The 20138-nt window shown below is 37.0% G+C and overlaps 1 protein-coding gene across 2 annotated transcripts in view; it reads right to left on the bottom strand.

The window, feature by feature from the left end:
• Window positions 1-20138, bottom strand: part of LOC116993786 (pleckstrin homology domain interacting protein) — a 110223-nt gene that overhangs the window by 86668 nt on the left and 3417 nt on the right. For both annotated transcript variants that reach the window (XR_004417358.2, XM_033054801.1), the window contains exons 5-7: window positions 12691-12841; window positions 12479-12577; window positions 2600-2760 (exon numbers count right to left, since the gene is read on the bottom strand). Coding sequence is in view for 1 of the 2 variants with exons in the window: in XM_033054801.1 (XP_032910692.1) it covers window positions 2600-2760; window positions 12479-12577; window positions 12691-12841 (411 nt within the window). In the remaining variant the exon portion in view is untranslated. The remainder of the gene's footprint in view (window positions 1-2599; window positions 2761-12478; window positions 12578-12690; window positions 12842-20138) is intronic.

The following is a 20138-nucleotide window of genomic DNA, read 5'->3' as shown; positions in this document are numbered from 1 at the left end:
AATCCTTCAGATGTCAGGTGGAACATGTAGGATGCGGAAACTATTATGATGTAGCTTCTAGAACGAATTATAAATACAAAAACAACTTATCTAACTAACATCATACTGAAGGTTGTGGAGTAAAATGTAAGACAAGAGCAAACCCCTACCAAGGCATAAAATTTACACACCACACTAGAGACTTAGAAGATGTAGTTGACTAGATTAAAAAGAACTGGCACCATTCCACTATACAGATGCAGTCACAACACAACAGTGTATGACTGCTAATCCACTGACTATATAATGCCAGCTACAGCAACCTGGATTTTACTGTAATGTAGAATACAACCGTTTGCCAACAACCGCTTAAACATCTACATGAACACTGGATTTACCTAAAAGTGCAGAAATAAGAAGTTCAGTTCCAGGCCCTCCAAAACGAAAATTTAGCAACCACAATTAATACCTATGGCCAATTTATTTAACACCTGAAGTAATCATGATCTAAACCAGGAACTTTCCTTCAAGCAATTAGACCAGGACACCAATCAGCAAAGGAATGCCAGCAAAACTCTGGGATTGCAGAAACATATTGCCCCACTCCACCTCCCATTTTATTTCAGGTTGTTCTACTCTCTTTGAAAAAAACTGCTGTTACAGTCAAGAGAATTATTTCATAAAATCTTTAATGCATTCTGCCATGTCACATACAAAATAAACCCACAACACAGAGCCCATTTCCTGATAAGTAAATCATGTATAAACCACAGGGCGAAAGATTTTAATGCCTGTGATTTAGCGTGCTGATGAAAACAAAATAAATATGAAAGTAAGTTTCTTCTATGCCTGAAGTAACAAGTGAACAAATTAATAGGCCTGTTCAAAACACTGCAAGGTGTCCCATTCCTTAAACCACACATCTCCCCATGCAACAAAGCAAGATGTATGTGGACAAAGAGAGAATTATATTTGCAACTGCATTTGAAGAATTTTAGAAGTTAGGACTGCAAGGCAAAATAGGAAACCTGAACCTGTACTTCTATCAGCATTGTTCAAGCTATCTGACATGAGGTTAAAAGGACATAATCAAGCTCCTGAATCCACACAGGTATCAATTACATCCAGTGTTTGTAGGAAGGCAATAATCCTGCCATGAAGTGTGTTTATGAAATCTTTGTCTCTACTGAAACTGATTACTTGCCAAGATATCTAAATATTACACTGACATCTATGTGGTTTTATAAATCCTATCCCTTGGGAAATCTGCAGTTTCAGTACTGATTTCACATCTGTCTAGTATTTATAACTTAATAACAACAAAAAAAAGCAAATAGTTAAAAATACTAAAAACGCTAGTACAGTAATTTCACGAATACAAGCCACACCATTTTGACTAAAATTTTGCTCCCACACCGGAAATGCGGCTAACACTCAGGAGCGGCTAATATGTGAATAATTTTCTGACATTTCCAAGCCCAGAAGTGGAAACAGAGGTGCCGAGTCGAGCAATCGGCCAGTAAAAGCCGGCATTTCGCGATTGTTACAAATTGTTACTCTGTTGCGCCGCAGGTGGAGCCTGGCTCCCTGCAGGTAGCACGGGGGGCGGGGGGAGAGGCGGGAGAGCTCCCTCCTTCCCTCCCTCTGCCGCAGCCCGGGGGAGAGACTGGGGGGGCCCCATGCTGCCATCCCTGCGGCCCGTGGGGTAAGTGGGGGGCTCCTGCCCCCGCCTGCCGCGGCAGGAGCAGGTAGGCTCCGTCCCCACCCGCTGCCGCAGGAGCGAGGGGTGCTCCATCCCTGCCCGCCACCGCGGGGGTGCTCCGTCCCTGCCTGCCACCACAGGGCAGCGCTGGGCCGGGGTGACGGAGCCCAGTGGCAGCGGCGGCCGGCCCCGAGTGGCCCCGCCGAGCGGCAGCGCCGAGCTGGGCCACCTGGCCCCGTCGGCAGCCCCTAGCGGGCCGAGCCCTCACAGCCTTAGCCGAGTCAGTAAACCCCGCCATCCCGCGATTCTGTTACTATTTGGCAACTTTGTTGCATGTGGGTCCTCCCTGAGAACGACAGAGTGGCTTATACTCAGGTGCAGCTTATTTATGGACAAAGAACGAAATGTTTGCCAACACCCAGAGATGCGGCTTATAGTCCATGCAGCTTGTAATAGTGAAATTACTGTACTTTAAAAATAGATGTTAGGATCTCATAAAGACAATTTGTTGTGAATCAACATTTGTTACAACATACCATGTGATTGTTCTCTCTCTGACTTTCTAATCTAATTCTGTGGTGGCAGTTCTTTTTTTTGCTTATGCTTTTGCTAGAGAAAACAAAAGCCAGAAGAAAGAACCTACACAGGGTAAATCCTTTCCACTGAAAATGAACTGTTTTCTCAATGAACTACACAGACCAGCACCACCATCATATCTAGTGTTCAAATACAAATGCCAAAACTATTCAGTGTGTAAACCAGCATGGCTATTAAAAAGTAAATATGAGAGGAATTATTCTGCTTTTCATTCATAATCAGTATATCTATCCTATAGTCACGTTTTGGAAACAATTAGGTGACGTATTATGTGTACTTAAAAATGAAAAAAATCTACAAAAATAAAGATTTTGTACTCACAGTAAATATTCGTCTGCCAGTCCGATCAAAAGTTACACAGTATACAGAAGATAAGTGTCCTAAAATTCGCTTGTGCATCTTCATATGTTGATAGACTGCAGTTGGAACAAGGCGCTCAAGTCTGTATTTTCCATTTAGTTTTCTTGAAAACAGGGTATCCACTACCAAAATGGTAAAGAAAAAAGAAGAAACATTTATACTGTATTCATAAACTCAAATACTTGACAAAGATGGAAAATGTATTTCAACACTGGACTACCTGTGCATATGAACAGGGTACCGTAATAATTCTCATTTTGCACTAGAGAAAAATACATAGAAAAGTTGCCTATGATACAGACATAGAAAAAGTATTGAACTGCAAGGCATAGTCCAAAGATGCAACACAACTTCCAACTTTAAGTGCCCAAATTCAGGAGTACTGAGGTAGCTTCCACGAAGGAGTAACCTACCTCAAATATAGAAAGAGTAAAAGCTTCCACATAGCTATTAACTGAAGTCAGCACACATTCAAATCTTCTCCAAGGTAACCTGTTTTTTGAGGTCTACTCAAACATTTATCCACCACTTGTAAGACCAGTCATTTTTTAAGAATCCTGCTACCCACTACAGCTAAACACACACACACACACAAAACCACCAAACAAACTGCAAAAGAGCTACAGACCCTTTGCACCACTTGCATTTGGCCCAGACCAACACAACAGTAGTTCATAAGCCAGTACAGGTCAAACTACATCAGATATGCCAATTTTTATAGTGGGATTGTAGCAACTCCATAAGAACCACAAGTTTCTTGTATTATAGCCAAGTCCATTAGCCTCAGGCCCTAATTCAAGGAAGTTTTCCTAGTTCAAGAAGCTCCATGAAGAAGTGGAATTATTAGCTGTAGAGCAAAGCACTTTTAGTCGAGGAGCAACTGCTGTCCTAAGGCTCCACTGCATCTTCTTCCTTCCCTCGCACCAGAAGAGGACAAGGTTGCATTTGCTTTATGACAGTTTTCCCTTGCCAGCAGTCTACTGCAGAACAGCAGGAAACCAACAGTAGGTCAGGCACAAGATAAATCTAGTTTTGGTATCTGACAAATCATCCTACATTTTAAAAAAACTCTCAACAAAAAAAGCACACACAGAAAAAAGAAACCAAACAAGTACACACACACAAAATGAAAAAAAGGTCTGTCCCAACAAAGTGAATTTACACAATAATCTCAACCTACACAGAAATTACCTTTTGTCTACTTTTAATGTAAGATGGATATGGTTGATGGATATCTCAATGCCTTCAAATAAAACAATAGTTCACAAAAACTGAAAAAAAGGTTAACCAAAATTTTAATTTGTAGACACGTGTCAATGAAACAAAACTGCAGGGAGACTCTTTATCTTTAGGATAAAACAACAAATTACATAAGCATGAAATTTTTAACATACACCTGCATTTATAAAAAATTTCTGAAGTACTTGAGTTCAAGTTTGAGAGGGTTTATGGGAGTGGGATGTTCAGTTTTGGGGGGTTTTTGGTAACACTGGAGAAGTTAAGTTTAGCAGAACACAAGCTGGTATTTCTAGGAATCGTCTTGCTGATGCCAATCACCAATGTGCAACTTGCTACTAGTTCCCACATCCCTGAGAAACTCAACAGGTGAAACACACCTTATTCAGTAACAATTAACATACCAGAGGAAATAAAAGGTAATACTGTGACACTGGAAATAAGAACACTGGAATCCATTTTACTCTTTAGCCTTGATCAAAACATAAATTGAGCAAAAATACCAAAACTGGTTAAAAATAAAACTAAGTGAATTAAAAAGCAATTTGATATGAAAAAAACCCTCCACAGTATTATGAACTTCCATTCTCTGGGAAGAATTCTTTTTTACCAATTTCATGCAATTAGCAGAGGAGAGGGGAAAAAAATCAATCTCCCACAGGTTTAAACACTATCCATAAGCACGTAACTTTTAAAGCTTCTCAAACTGGGGAGTATCTTTCGGTTATTTAAAATGGAATTGGCACATCCACCACTGTTTTTCAATATCCCTTTCATTTAACCAAATTCATACTTACTCTTATCAACTTTGCCAAGTGCCAAGAATCTATTCTGATTTCCCTGACCAATTCCCACTATTTATTCCAATATTCCAAACACCTGGAAACTTTGCTAGCACATCAGCTTTTTTTCCTCTGCAGAGTACAGGTAAAAATCAAAAATACCTCTGTCAAAAATTCCTGCACTCAAAGAATAAAATTGATTTTTCTTGTCCAAGCCAAGATGAGAAAGGTTACCCACTGTTCATAATAATGCCTTTGTATAAATTATAGGCCCATAGTTTTATAACAAATGTTACATCAACACTTGTCAAGTCTCTAATCTGTCTAGCTTGATTTTAACTGCATTTAGAAAAAAATGAATTTAGAACTCTCTGTGACAGCAAGTCTAATCTCTCTTGTTTTAGCTGTATTAGCACTTTTCTGTCTTTGCTTGGCCTCACACAAATAAGTGAGTGTGAGCAAAGTTGTTAATCACACAAAGAATCACAAGGTATAAGTAGTCAAACAGTAGCTGTGAGAGACAAAAACTACATTAAGGGAGTGAAGGAAGATGATACTTTATCCCAGGATATGTTATAAAATGCTGGTTGGGCCTTACAGCGAATCAACCAACATAAAGGGAAGGGCTGCAAAGAAGAAAACAACAGGATAGAGATTGCCCTTGCTGGAAGGGCACTGTGAAATGGACAACGCATTGAGAAAACTATCCAATACCTGGTTGACCAAGGAAATTAGTATTACCTTAGTTTTACATTCCCATCTACTATTTACACTTCAGGTCCTGTTCTCAAAATAAATGAAACTGAAAACAGATAAAAAACCAGATGTTACTAACATCTGTTGATGTTGCACAACACAGTATGATAACCCACCACTTACTCCTAAATGATACCCTGGTTTCAAAATCAAAATTCTTCATATTTAAAAATCAGTAAAAGCCAGTGTCTGTGAAAGCTGTGAATTTGTTGGTATTTTGAAATATTTTCACAAATTTTATCATTTTAAGTTGCCAACAATTGTTTACTAACTGGTTGCAAATAAAATTAAGAGACTTCTACTTTTTAGTAACTGGGTTCATGTTCATATATTATGACCAGCCTCCAAGACTGAAATGGTCTACTACCACCCAAGCACTGAATGACTGAGGTGGGAAGGAACCTATATACAGGTCGTCTATTCCAAGCCCCCTGCTCAAGCAGGGTCAGCTAGAGTAAGTTGCTCAGTGCTAAGCATCCAGTCCAGTTTTGAATGTCTCCAAGGATGGAGACTTCACAATCTAAGCAACCTGTGCCAGACCTCTTATCAGGCCCCAAAGTTGTTTTATGTTTAAACTGAAGTTCTTCTATTTCAGTTTCGGTTCATGATCTCTGTCATGTCAGGAAGCACCAATGAGAAGAGTCTGGTTCCATCTTCATCACATGCTCCAGTTCAAGTATTTGAAGTTTCTCTTCATGAAACTTCATTAGATTCCAGTTGACCCATTTCTCCACCCTACTGAAGTCCTCCTCAGTCGTTCACTACTCCTGGATTTCAGTTGTTTGCCAAACTTTGTTTCATTATCCAAGTTATTAATGAAGACGTTGAACAATACTGGCTCTTGCACCAACCTCTGGAGTACACTCGATAGCGATTGGCTCTTGGGCCAGTTACTGAATTCACTATGCTGATGTTAGGGGAGGTTTGTTCTCTTACTCTTTTCTCCTCTGTGGAGGATTTTTTCCATTATCATGCTAAGGAAGTCTGTCATGACTCTCCCAGCTTTTGATTGCTCAGGACAAAAGGATGGGTGGGGACTGTCTCTCTCCCTCAATCACTGGTAGGGTTTGGGTGGTCTGAGTGGCTGGTCGTTTTTTTTCTTGGGACACTGGTCCGTCCCAATGCTGAGGCGAGAGGTTTCTCTGCAGTCGGATTTGCCCTGCACCCTGTTCTGAGACCACCGCTGAGCAGCAGGACCCAAATGGTGAGTGGGGAGTTCTTCCTTCACCCTTCTCCCACCTGGGACACAGCCCTGCCACCTCCGCCTCCCTGCTCCTACCTGCTGCTGCCGCGGCTGCGAGGGCCCTGCCCTGGTCCCCACCAGGACCGTGCAGAGGAAGAGTGTCTGCGACTGGAAAAGGGACTGGAACCAAGTTTTTGTTCTGTTTTGTCGCTGATTTTCATAGCTGATATTGTTCTTGTTTGTCTCGTAGATATATTAATAAAGAACTGTTATTCCTAAACCCATATCTTTGCCCAAGAGCCCCTTAATTTTCAAATTACAATAAATTGGAGGTAGAGGATTTTCACTCTCCATTTCAGGAGGAGCTCCTGCCTTTTCTCTTGGCAATATCTGTCCTCCAAACCAGGATAGCTAATCACAGCCCTTTAACCCCAGCAGTTCCATCATATCTTTTCAGTTTGCCACTGAGAATGTTATGGGAGTCTGTTCAGAAAGCCATGTTGAACTCAGGATATATAACATTCACTACTGTCCTCTAATCTCTAAAGCCCCTCAACTCCTTTAAAAGGCTATTGGGCTAGTCAGGAATGATTTCTCCTTCACAGATCAGTACCAACAACTCTTAGCCATGGTACCTGTCTTCCCCTACACTGACCACCAAAAAATATTTGCTTCATCACTTGCCCAGGGATTGAGATGGAAGAGCCACCTTTAGTTCTATAAAGTCTCCTTCTCATCCTACTTCAGGTCCCCTGCCTCATTTAGCAGCAGGACTACCATTTCTCCTACTGATAGACCTGTAAAAATTCTTCATGTGTGGCTTCATATCCCTCACCAGATTTATTGCCAGAAGAACTCCAACTTCTGTCACTGCAGAATCACAGAATGATCAAAGTTGGAAAGGGCCTCTAAAAATCACGTAGTCTAACCCTCCTTTGAAAGAAGGGCTAAATATTGCTCAGAATGTTTAATCTCTAGAGTTTAAAAAAGCAAGTGGGGTAGAGAAAAAACATGCCATTCTTGATCTAAAGGCTCTAAATGTAAGAGTTTAAATTCCTTCTTTTTTTCATAAGGGCCACTCAGAAAGCTAAAATGCGACTTTGTTTTTTAAATATTGCCTCTGCCGTCAAAATTCACTGCTGCCAACAACCTTAATCTCAAAGAATCAAAAAACACCTTATTTGTTTGGTTTCCTGTGGAACAATGTAAAAATCAAACAAAGCAAATAGAAGTGAAATGGTGGGAGTTTTCAGTGGAACTTACAAAAGAGTATAGATTTTCTCCCACTCAAAAGGCATACAACAGGCCAAATGAATGCCTTCAAAGTTTCAGAATTTCTCTAACTCATTCCCCACCCAAAATAGAACAGGCAACTCAAAGAAAAACAGAAATCTGTTAAAAGGAAGATAAATTTGGGGGTCTGAAAGATATGACAGTGTTAGCCCTCTTTTTTTTTTAACTTGACTTTCTTTCTACTTTCTGATTTTACCAAAGCAATCAATTCTATCTCATTATTTACATGGTCTTATCCTTGAATATGGAATATGCCTTAAAGATGGGGGATAGTAATCTGCCTTATCTACTAGTCAGTGATAAATTTAATTTTGTACCACTTATAAATTAATTTTTTAAAATTCATACACAATCTTTCATTTTCCTCCTCTCTGGTGTTGCATTTAACTAACAGAAGTTGTGTTCTGAAAACCAGAATCCAACTTCATTCCCCTTCCAGTCACATAAAAATAGAACCAGATTCAGAAGAGTCCTGGAAGCATACCCAAAGGATATAATTCACTTACAACTCTTACCCTTATTGAATCAAGTTTCATTAACTTAAGAGGCTAGACAGGCCTCTAATGAATACCATGGAATTCAGATGTTAAAAATAATAGTAGAGACTGCTAGACAGCTCCTTTCACTCTCAAAGATAGTAAGACTGAATGTATCAAGCATTCGGTTTGGTGCTGTTGAAGGTTTTTTCTTCCCCCTTCTTCAAAGATGTCCAAGACCAAAAGCCCCCAGCTTGAACTGACTTCTAACTTCCTACCATTTCTCTATTCAGCTTCTGAGCTCAGTATTTAATGTCTGTTGACCTAGAGATGACTGTCAACCAAGTAAAATTATTAAGCTCGCTATGTTATCAAGCCAGAACTTGTCTCTGGTCATATCATGAAGGTAAAAGAATATAAACTCCTAACTGGTGTATTTCTGAAAATATAAAAATTCTATATACACCTCAAACTTCACTTACAATATTCATTTGCTTGATGAAAGCGACTGCCAACCCTTCCTAATTCAGAGTGGTAAGAGATATTTCAGGAGGCAGAAAGCAAAAACAAATGAAAGCTACCCAATCTCAAACATTTCCAAACTTCCCTGACTTCAGTAATACCCCACTTGCTTTCACTACATAGTTCCATTGGTACTTTACTCAAAGTTCCATGACTTCTACAGCTCATTTATTCTTGCACACTAGTAAGTCATTTCCTTTAGTATAATTTGCTCTATATTTGACTAAACATATACAACAAGATGTTTTAATAACAAGATCTTTTAATATAAATGCAGTCTTTCCCTTTATTTTCTTCCTATAGTTAACAGAATAACAGAGGTGCACAAAGTACTCGTAAGCTAGTTTTTTAGGCCTAAAGTATTTACTGTGTTTCTACAAATACATTTACACTGCTTTCAGAACCTGGCATTCTCTTTGCAACCAAAACACCAGTACCACTTAATAAACATACTGAAAAAAGTCAGAACTTTTCTTGAGATTGATTACTCGGCAAAACTATGAAATACTGGTTTTGAAAGGCAGATATTTTTGCTGGTCAGGAAAAAAAAAATCTTTGTCTGGGGCAAACAGCCAGTCTCATTCAGGTCCTCACACTCGAGTGGTCAGCTTTCCCAAGAGTTCTGAGCTCAAAGCTGTCAAAGGTTTGTGCTTATGTTCATTCTTTTTTCAGTAGTTCCCAAAAATTACTGGAAAAGAGCTCTTTTTCTCTTTCTGCATCCACAAAAAGCGAAACCTTTAACAAAACAAATTAGCATATGACCTAGCTGCTTTAGTTCTTAATTAAGCACTTCAGTAAATTTTTTATAAGATGTATTGAACAAGTGAGAGCAACTCAAAGACTACGCCACATTCAAGTTTTACTTCTCTTTATCATGTTCTACAGACACTCTGTAGTTTTCAGGGTAAATACATATTTGTACAGATCTATATTAATTATTATAAACCAGCTACCTACACATATGGCACAACATACACAGCACAACATACACAAAAATTATTCTAAATAATACCCAATCAGCATCATACCTGCATTGTTTCATCAGGCTAGGAAGTAAATCAACAACTTTGTACATTCACTGAAATGTAAGTTAAGCTTTCCTGCACAACACAGAAGAATTTCAGTGTCTTTGTTTCTGTTCCTCAAACATCAGCAGATTATCTACCTGAAATATATACAGCCTGAAGAATAATAGGTTCTGACTCTTTTTTTTAACCTAAAATGTAGTCTTCCCAGGGGAAAACTGGAAGCTATTAAAGGAAATATAAAAAAAATTCTAATTCAATTTATAAAAAAAAGTGTTATTCAAGTTCCGTATTTCATTGAGAGATCAGAGTAGATAGAATAAGATAAATCTAAAGTAAATGCTTTAGCCTACAGTTCTGAACCAAATATCCCAAAAATCCAAATACACTTTACAGTAGAAAACATTCAGTTACCAGCACTTATAGGAATGTTTGGAAAAGGAAATTAATGGTCATGAAAAAAGTGGTATTTGAAATAACTGTAATTTTGCAAACATTCAGTCCTCTGCAAAAGGTTCAATAAAAATAACATTTATTTAGGAAACCTGACTTGTTCTTCTATAAAGAGTCTGAAAGTTGTTTTTCTTAACATTTCATTTCGCTACCACAGCAGCTCTACAGCTTTCTTTGAACTCCAGCTACCATGGATCTCATACACTGATCTTTTTCCCTTTAAAAAGTATACACCAGCTACCATACACTGTAAGACATAGAACAACATAAAACAGTCCTCAACCATTCTGATTCCTCCAATGGTTAACAACAAAGACTAAATAATCACTAAAGAAATCTTAGCTGCTAAAAAGCTCTGTCCTACAGTCACCTTGTAAAAACAGCCCAAGATTTTCCAAGATTTTCATCATCAAGCTATTGCACAACCACTCTAGGGAATTTTCTAACCAGCAACAAGCATTTTCTTCTACACACCTAGAGCACAATACAGAAAATACCTTCTAAGTGAATATGAAACTAGTGACTCTAAACAAAACCACACTTAATGATGCAGGTACTACATTAGGGTTTAAGTGAATCACTTCTGATCGATACACGTACCATCTAAGGAGTTATTACGGTTCAGCTCAAACCAGCAAACAAAACCATGTTCTCATCCTACAGTCCAAGCATCTACAGAAATACCATGGAAAGCCTGCAACTTGTGCTTTAAAATGGAAATGCTACTAGGACACTAAATACTGTGCCATCTACCAAGTCAAAATTGCCTGTCCTGAACCTGAGTTTAGCTCTCAGCATGGTTCAACTTCAGTTGTTGGGAGAGAACTATAATTCTCTGGATTAAGCGTGATGGTGTGTATTTTGAGATTTGATTTTGAGTTCCTTCAACTGAACAAAAAATATAAATAGCCCAAATGAACCTCTCTCTATTTTATATTGTAGATATGTTATGTGTTTCTATTTAAATTCATTAACCTAGAGGCTACCAAAAGCCTCCAAAAGGATTCAGAGATTGAAAAATTGCCATGGCAAGTTACGTGATTAAAAAAGTCTGTTCTTAATAGCATCTGCCTACATGTTTATACTGTGATACTATCTGCAGTGTATCCATATATTTTTTTTCACATACATTGTTATATATTAGTTTCCCAACATATCTGCAGTCTTTTTTTTTTTTTTTTTTTTTTTTTTTTTTTTGTCAAGACAGAAACCTTTGCAGCAGCAGCTGCACCTGATCTAGAGCCAATCAACTGGGTATTCTTTGCCCATTCTCATCCAACACGGTGGATTTTTCTGCAGCTACCGTTTTGGTGAAAAAACCTGCTCCTTTTCTACCGTAATCCACACAGACAATTTGGTCTTAATCATTCCCCCTTCAGTGGACATCAATAGAGAAAGATGAAAAGATGCCAGTGATTCTGCTCATTTTTCTATACACAAAAAAAGAAGGGTGCTCCCTAAAGAATCTTCTAAAATATCACATCTTGATCCTTCTAGAAGCCAAACTAATTTGTATCTTTGTTCTTAAAACATGAAAGCTAACAAACATTTCAGTGACCATGTGAGAGCTTAGAAATAAAAACTGGAATATCTCTGACCTCCAGCTTTCAGTTTTACAACAGCACAGACAGCACACGCTTCCTTCATGATACAGCACAGCAGAGCAAGCTAAAGGACAGCTACAAAGGACAGCTACAGAGATCAAAAATAATAACTTCTACAAGACTCAAAATTTTTCCAAAAGAAACCATTACCAGTTTACATGACTAACTCTTCCTAACAACGGGTATAGGTCTTGCTGCCCTATAATATTAATTATTTATCTACTGGCAGCCTTCTTACATCTTTAAGAAAGAGTTTTGTTTGTATGGATTGATTGTTTAAATATATTTTATTCAATTTTATACTTCAAAGACAAAATTAGCTTCAGAGAAAGTTTTACAATAAATACATAAACACAGCACCTTAATAAAAACATTAAAGGTAAGGTATGGGACACTAACAAGGATAAATACAAACAGAACTACTATTTATCTCTCACCATCATAATAATAATCAACCACCTTTATTATGCCAAGTATTACAATGGTGGCGCCAGAAAAAAATTGGCTTACCTATACTAGGAGGACTGCCATAATTTACAGGGGACTCTGGAGGCCTTCCACAATGTAGTGCAGCAAGAGCAGATCCCTTCCATACAACATGTTTGCAACCTGTTTGTTAAAAAACACACCAAAAAATGAAGTCAAAAGAGCTTTTTCATGCAAAACCACAGCAAAGGTATGAAATATCAAGAACTCTCAAAATTCTCATGAAATTTTCATACTTTTGTTTGTTCGAAGCAAAGACTGTCTGCCAGCCCCTAATAATGTCTGCACTCCAGGGACACTTTGTGGAATTTCTTGCTCTAGAAGCGGTCCAAGTCGATGGCATATTTGAAGCAAGTGATCAGGTGCCAAGTGTCTGTAGTATTTCACCTATTATATCAAAGAGCAAACAAAACATTTGAGAGAGAATACAATATTTTTGATGTATTACTGGTTTAATCTTTTCCCCCCAGATTGTTACACAAATTTATAAGAAAATGATAGAATATTAAAGTATAAAAACAAATAATGACCTTTAAGTACAATAATTCATTCCAGCTGGTCCTAATTAATTCTTCTATTCAGCACATGCCACTTTGTACAGAGAACTGTTGGTGTTTACTACTTTCTGACTTCAAGGCACAGTCGTTCATACACTAATAAGCTCTCTTATAATCACAGTAAAAAAATGTAAAGTATATATTCAATATTACATTTAAGTAGTGACTGGTCTGATCAATTTAAATTACTGTAAGATAAAGATGAGACAAAGATTGTAAAGACAGCAACATTTACTTCTTTCAAGAATTATAAATACCAAATAAATAACATAGCTTTGTAAATGAAAATGCAAAAACATTCTGCCTCAATTAACCTAAGTTTAAAAACCTTAAAACTTCACAAACGGCCTGATTTATTTTACAGCTAAAGCTTTTAAACAAAAATGTTGCCTTAAGTAATTCAACTTTTAAATTGGCATATATCTTCCCTATTGCATCTATAAACATGACAAGTTTTTGTAAAGGTCACAATTACACAGTACCAAAACAAGCACCTATTATCAGCAACATCATTTCTCACCCTTGATAACAGACCACCTTTAATGACCGCCAGATAAAACCAGTTTATCCTTTTGAACTACTATCATCTTAGATCAGAAATCTGTCTTAAATAACAAGGCAGGGGGAAAGCTTTTGAAATCCTACTAACATAAGGCTTTTGGTTAAGAAATAGCATTTTTAAAATGCATAAGCTAATGTCAACTCTGACTACAACAAAAAAATTAAAATAATAAACTAAGAGGGAGAATAGACTCAGTTTTCTCCAATTCTTGTGTAGAATTTGGCATGTAGTCATTTTGTCCTTCATATAGCCTGAAATACATCTTCACAGTTTTACTTCACAGAAAAGAAAAAAATTCCAGCAAAATGCTGAAGAAAAAGTTTGTGATATTTTGTTATTCTGTACCTAGAGGAGGTCTTGATTAACACTTAGAATGATGCTTCTGTATTACACTCAATTAACAAAATATACCTCATTCTTCATCAAATGTGCTCCTGTCTTGCTGACACACCATAATCGTTTCATTTACTCCAGCAGTTTAACATAAAGAGTGCTGATGTCTGAAACAGGTTCTGGAAAACCTTGCTTACAACAGTGGGAATTACCACCACAATCTCCTAGTGAAGGAGGGAAAGTTTTCTCTCTCCTAGCTTGATCTAACACTGGCCAGCTGCTCAGTCTTTTGCAGTCACTGCAGTGGAATGGTGGAGAAAATCAGATGTGTAAAAGAAAAAAAACTTGTGGGTTGAGATAAAAACAATTTAATAAGTAAAGCAAATCTGCACAGCAAGCAAGGCAAAATAAGAATTCATTTACTCCTTCCCATCAGCAGGCAAATGTTTAGCTGCTTCCTGGAAAGAGGGGTTTTCCTTCTGTGGATTATATCACATTTGTAGAAAGCCTTGCAAGCTGTCTGAATTTGGCTGCCTAAAAGTTAAATAACTTGCAAAATCCACACAAATGAAAAAAACGTTTTCTTTAAAAAATACTAAAAATTATATTTTACTTAAATAAAATTGCAGCTCATCATAAAGAGCAGTTAATTTAAAATTGCTAAATTTAATGTCATCAGACAGGCACACAGAAGAGTGGTAAAACATAATTCAGAGCTACGATAAGAAAAATTAATCAGAATAGCAAATCAACATGCTTTTTTTTTCTGCATAAAGGAGGAATCACTGTCAAAATACATGCATGAGAGTTCAAAAATATCTAAATAGTCATATGAAGCTGTATACACTTCTTGCCATCAACAGCCTTGATCCATTTCCTTAGCTATTGTTCTCCTCTGCTCCTATAAGAAGGAACACAAAAGCTTAACAAACACTGTTCTTCGCTTAATTTAATCTGAAACCAGATTTTACATCTGCGGAATCTGAATTCATCCCTCAAAGATTAGTAACTACTGGGATTTTTTTTGTTTTGACCATGAATAGCACAATTAAATACACAATACACTTGTCATTTTATCCAGCTCAAGATCCTGCAGTTTTACACATCCTAAGAACTGCACAAAATCTAAAGCAAATGAAGTAAATCATGTTTGACACATTCCAAAACTACAGCAAGCTGACATCTTGAGTCATATTTCTCATGATTTGTCATCAGCCATGTGCTCACTTTTTATTTTAGCAGAAACTAGGTAGGCTCAATTCCTCTCACAGTTTTTAAAGCAAATGTTTTGATAAGAGTTATCTGTCTGTTTTGTTCTTGATCATCTGCATTATATACCTTACACCCACACTACAGTCTCTTCTCATTTAAGTTCATTTGTGTGAAAAGAGCTATTTATGCCACATTATGCAGTAGTTGTGAGATGCTTCTTCACAGTATTTGTCTAAGTAATCATAGTTCACTACTAAGCAGCATTTGCAGCAGCTCATTAACAAACTGATTTAACAATACTTAGTGAACAGTAGCTTTGCCAAAACAGAAGTGGCATTGCCCATTTAAACATTTCTCAGTTCCAGGAAGTTTATAGAGCTATTTCATGAACCATGCACAGTCAACATTTGGCTCTCATTTTCCTCCATAAAGCTAAAATACACACAAGAAACTTAAATAAAAAGATAGGTTTCATTTATCTGTAAAATCAGATAGAAAAATGTATTTAATTAAAATGTTTTTATTTGGACTGATTTTTTTCCTCTTCTTCTACAAACAAATAAAAAGTGGAACTTGAATAACTTATTAAAAGCAGGCTATTAATTTTCTCCATGTGACATAATTTCTTCACCGTCAAAAAAAAAAAAATTCTTTATCTACTCCAACTGCCTGACCACTTCAGAGCTGACCAAAAGTTAGAAGAACAGTGTTAGGGGCATTGTTCAAATGTCTCAGACAGCAACAGGCTTGGGGGCTTTGACTGTCTCTCTACGAAGCCTGTTCCAGTGCTAATTTGTATATGTGACTCTTACAGTGGAAGTCACAAATTAAAAAGCTGTGTAACAGAAATTCACCCAATTGCTCCCTTTGGAAAAAGCAAAAATAAGAATTGCAGAAAAGATAACCACAACTTGGTAGCAACAAATCAAGACAGGATAAGGTAAGTTTAATACAATTATTGCACTGACAAACTGCAAGAAGAACCTAGAATCAACAAAAATATACCTAAAACCCGTATCCAGAGAACTTTTAAGTAAGATTTTTGAGATAAAACTAAATAAACATATTTTTGTATTAAGGGTAACTTTAGAAGCTTTGTCAGAAACAGACAAGCTCAAGACAACTCAGAATGAAATTTGAAATTAATAGAATGAAAAAATAGAATGCAATTTGGTTTGATATCAATTTCTGATTCCAAGAGCAGAAATGAAAGCAAAAGGAAAAAAATAACAGATGTACAAGTATTTAAAATTCATGCAGCTCTAAATGAAAATGAAAACTGGACTTTACAGACAGAAATTTTTAAATTATATGCCAAAACAGTGATGTCAAACAGCATAAAAAGCTCAGGATTTTTTCTCTGCCAGTCCCCACTAGATGAAATTCTAGCTTTTTTTTTTTCCTCACCCTATCAGACTTTCTTCAAAATGTCTGTTCTGTTCTTCTAAAATAAATGCATAGATGATGTGCTTTTAAGGTAAAATAATAAACCCTCTTCTTTTCTCCCACAGTCTTTTCACATAAGTTAATACTTCTTAACTATTACTGTAATATAAATTAGAACTCTGTTAGCAAGTCAAAATTTTTAGATATTAAGCATAAATATTATTTTATAGAAAATCAGAAGCAGCATTACGGTCTCCTTTTACCGACTACCCCTAACTTCACCTATTTCAAACAAGCAGCATGGGAATACACCAAATGCATCTACACAGCTATCTGGACTAATGCACAAATTTTTATTACCTTTGAAACACATCTAAGTGCTTATATTTTCATTCTGCATGACTCTGCAGCATAATTCAGCATCAGAATCACAATGAATGTAACAAAAGAATTGGGATTTGATCTAGACTCTTTAGTTAAATTTGCAACACGTAATGCAGTTATTCACCACCAGTGTTGTAGACATCAAGTAAAATATGACCTCATTCTAGTGCTCCAAATACTCAGCACACCAAAACATTCTCTCAAAAATTGTTAGCTCCCCACCTCATTCTGCTAACAGTCAACATGCTTAAGCACCAGGTTGGCTGTAAATGTTTCAGAAAAACATATTTCCACACAAGGACATTTAACAAAAAAAAATCTATGCCAGTCAGCTACCTATATTCCAAGATGTGAGAGCTCAGTCTTACTAACACCAGCAGCTATCCCACTTTAACTATCCTGCTATGTAACATATTACCCAAAACAAGACCCAAATTGAATTACATTAATTGTTGCACTATATCAGATCATCAATCTAATAGAGTACCATGTACCACCAGCCACTTCCTTATCAGTTTAAAATTAGGAATTGCAACAATATGCAAGTAGTTTTCTCTGAGGAATTCTCATTCCCTTTTTTCTTTATTTTAGGGGGTAGGTGGGGAGGTCGTCAGGAGAGATAGGACAAGGACAACCAACAACAGAGAGAACCATTTTCCCCAAAACATATTTATTTCTTGTATACTTTCTAATTCTGCTTGAGCTAAAACTATATGGTTATTTAACAACTGTTTCCAATCAGAATGCTTATTATTTTACTGTGAGATTACTTTCTCTCTAATTAAATACATCTATATTAAACCAGCTATCCCAAGAACACATTATTTTTTCAATTATTTAATGCTTTTAATAGGTGTGAGGCCAGAGTAGATAAACTCAAGCCTTAGTATAAACAGTGTATGTTGCAAGCTTACCACATGAGAAGGTGTGAGCAGAGGCAGCATTTTTTGCCTTATGAACTAAGATGTGCCTATTACTGTTAAATTACCTGTAGCTGTTTGCCTTTCTTGAACTCACTCAATGTTCTGTGGGTTTGGGGGTTTTTAAACAGAAGTTACACTTTAGAAACTTGATATTCCTTTTCATTCCATCTCTCAACATTGTTCCTGAATCCCAGTTTGAAAGAACTAGCACAAAACAGTTGGCTTGGCCCACCCTCTTGATTATATGAGGAACAAACAAATGTGTGGTGCTACCCCGAACAAGCGTTTCCCCATATCAGAATATAATAGTTTGAACAGAGAGGTTTTAACATCTCAACTGTGGGAATAGTCTGTAGAGCAGAAGCACTTGTCTTTTATAACTCAGAGGTCATTTAAGTTGATATATGTCCAACAGAAGCACTGTTAATGAGACCAAAAATCTGGCTAAGGATTACAATCAGAATATGTAGGTTTCCTTAGCCACAGTGCCAAGTCTTCCAGAACACCTTCTAAAATATTGTATAGACTGTTCCCAAAATACTGTCAAAAAAAACTAGGTGATACTCCAGCTCTCTGATTCAACACAAGTTCTAATTTTGCTTCCTATTTCTTTGAATACCTTTACAGAACAAGGTATCCTAAAGAAACTAACCACTTATTATCTGGTTACTTACTAAGAAACAGAATTTCTAAATAGTATCCACAAGTCTGCCTAGAAGACTTGACTACTGCTTGAAGAAAGAAACACAGTATCAATATATTTAGTGTCCCAGTCCCACAGACACTCTTAGTAACTTCATGTAGGTTCCCACCACAAAAAAAAAGAACAGTGGAATGGCCTGAAAAAGAGAGTTTTGTAATTTACACTTGAAATCACATTTAATAATTGTGGGCTGGAGAAGAGAAAGGCACAAATGTCAGCAAAAAAATCATCAACAGTTCCTGAGACCAAGACATATTGCCTATTAAACATATTGGGCCATCCTACTTGGTGTGAAGTCCCAGCCTTCTCCCTCCTCAACCACCACGACCGTGAATAAAATTCTAATTCAACAGAGAAAATGACAATTACATTAATATTCTGGATGAGAAAATTTGCACAATAGTTGTGATCATCTGCACCATGATGTTTGTACCACAGAAGAAAAAAACAAACAAAAAACAAAAACAAAAAACAAAACTAAACAAAAAACGTCACAATATTCCCTATGATAGCTCTAAAGTGAATCTCAACAGTTGGTTTCATTCAGCTGAAGCCTACTTTGCTCCCAAAAGAAGCAACTGCCACACATTCTTCAACCCCTCCATACCCACTCCTACCATCTCCCTCACGGTGGTGGAACGGCCCATGGTGCAGCACACCAAAAGAGCTGAGCCATCTTAAAATTACTGTTCATTTTTCAGACAGTTCAGCTGCCTCACCCAACTAACCAGACATTTGGATGTGCACTCGTGCCTACACAAAGGATGCAGCAGAAATGTACAGCTTTCATCCACAGCATACAATTAGAGCAGCTACACCCATAGGGAAACTGCAACATGAAAAAAACCAGTTACACTGAAGCCAAATGATGCACCAAAGCTCGTTCGTGTAACAAAGGCCCCAACAAAGGTGTTGAAAAGCTTTAAAATGCAACACCACACTTAAACATCTTATCCACAATGTATAAACAACTCACACAGCTGCCTTGCTCTGCTGTTAAATGATCTGTGAAGTCTTAAAATTCCTCAGTTTCTGTTCCCCATAATGAGAAATCCTCAATCTTTCAAAAAGAGAGAAAAGTAAGCTATCTTACAATTCCCCAGTGTTCACAACAAAAGCAAAACAACACAAAACATCCTGAGATGTGCTGCATCCTCGGTAGACCTACCTTGAAAGTGACCTACCAGGGACTCAATTCTTACAGGGTCTTAGATAATGGCACAAACAGAAATCTTAATACTACATATATTAGAATGAGATCAGCACTCTAAAGTAAGAGCCTACGCTATCGAACCCATATTCAAGTGATACATACCACACATGCTGATTCTAGAAAAATATAATATAGGAATACTGAAAATCAAGAAAAATCACTTAAGTACGCTATGTAAGTGTAATAGCATTTCTAGAATCACACGTTTGCTTGTAGCATTACAAGCATGCACAGCATGGTATTAGCTTATTTAAGAAAATGAAGCGTTTACTTTCACTGGCCAAACCGAAAAATGAAAGTAACTTGCAAGATGAAAATTGCAACAGATTTAACATTATTTGCACAAATCAAGTAACAGAAATAAAACATCTAGGGCTGTGATTTTCAGTTTAATAACAAAAACTTAAGTCT

The sequence above is a fragment of the Catharus ustulatus genome, chromosome 3 (genome assembly GCF_009819885.2).
Source record: "Catharus ustulatus isolate bCatUst1 chromosome 3, bCatUst1.pri.v2, whole genome shotgun sequence".
In the NCBI taxonomy this organism is placed as follows: Eukaryota; Metazoa; Chordata; class Aves; order Passeriformes; family Turdidae; genus Catharus; species Catharus ustulatus.
This window is presented reverse-complemented; position numbering and strand designations above follow the sequence as displayed.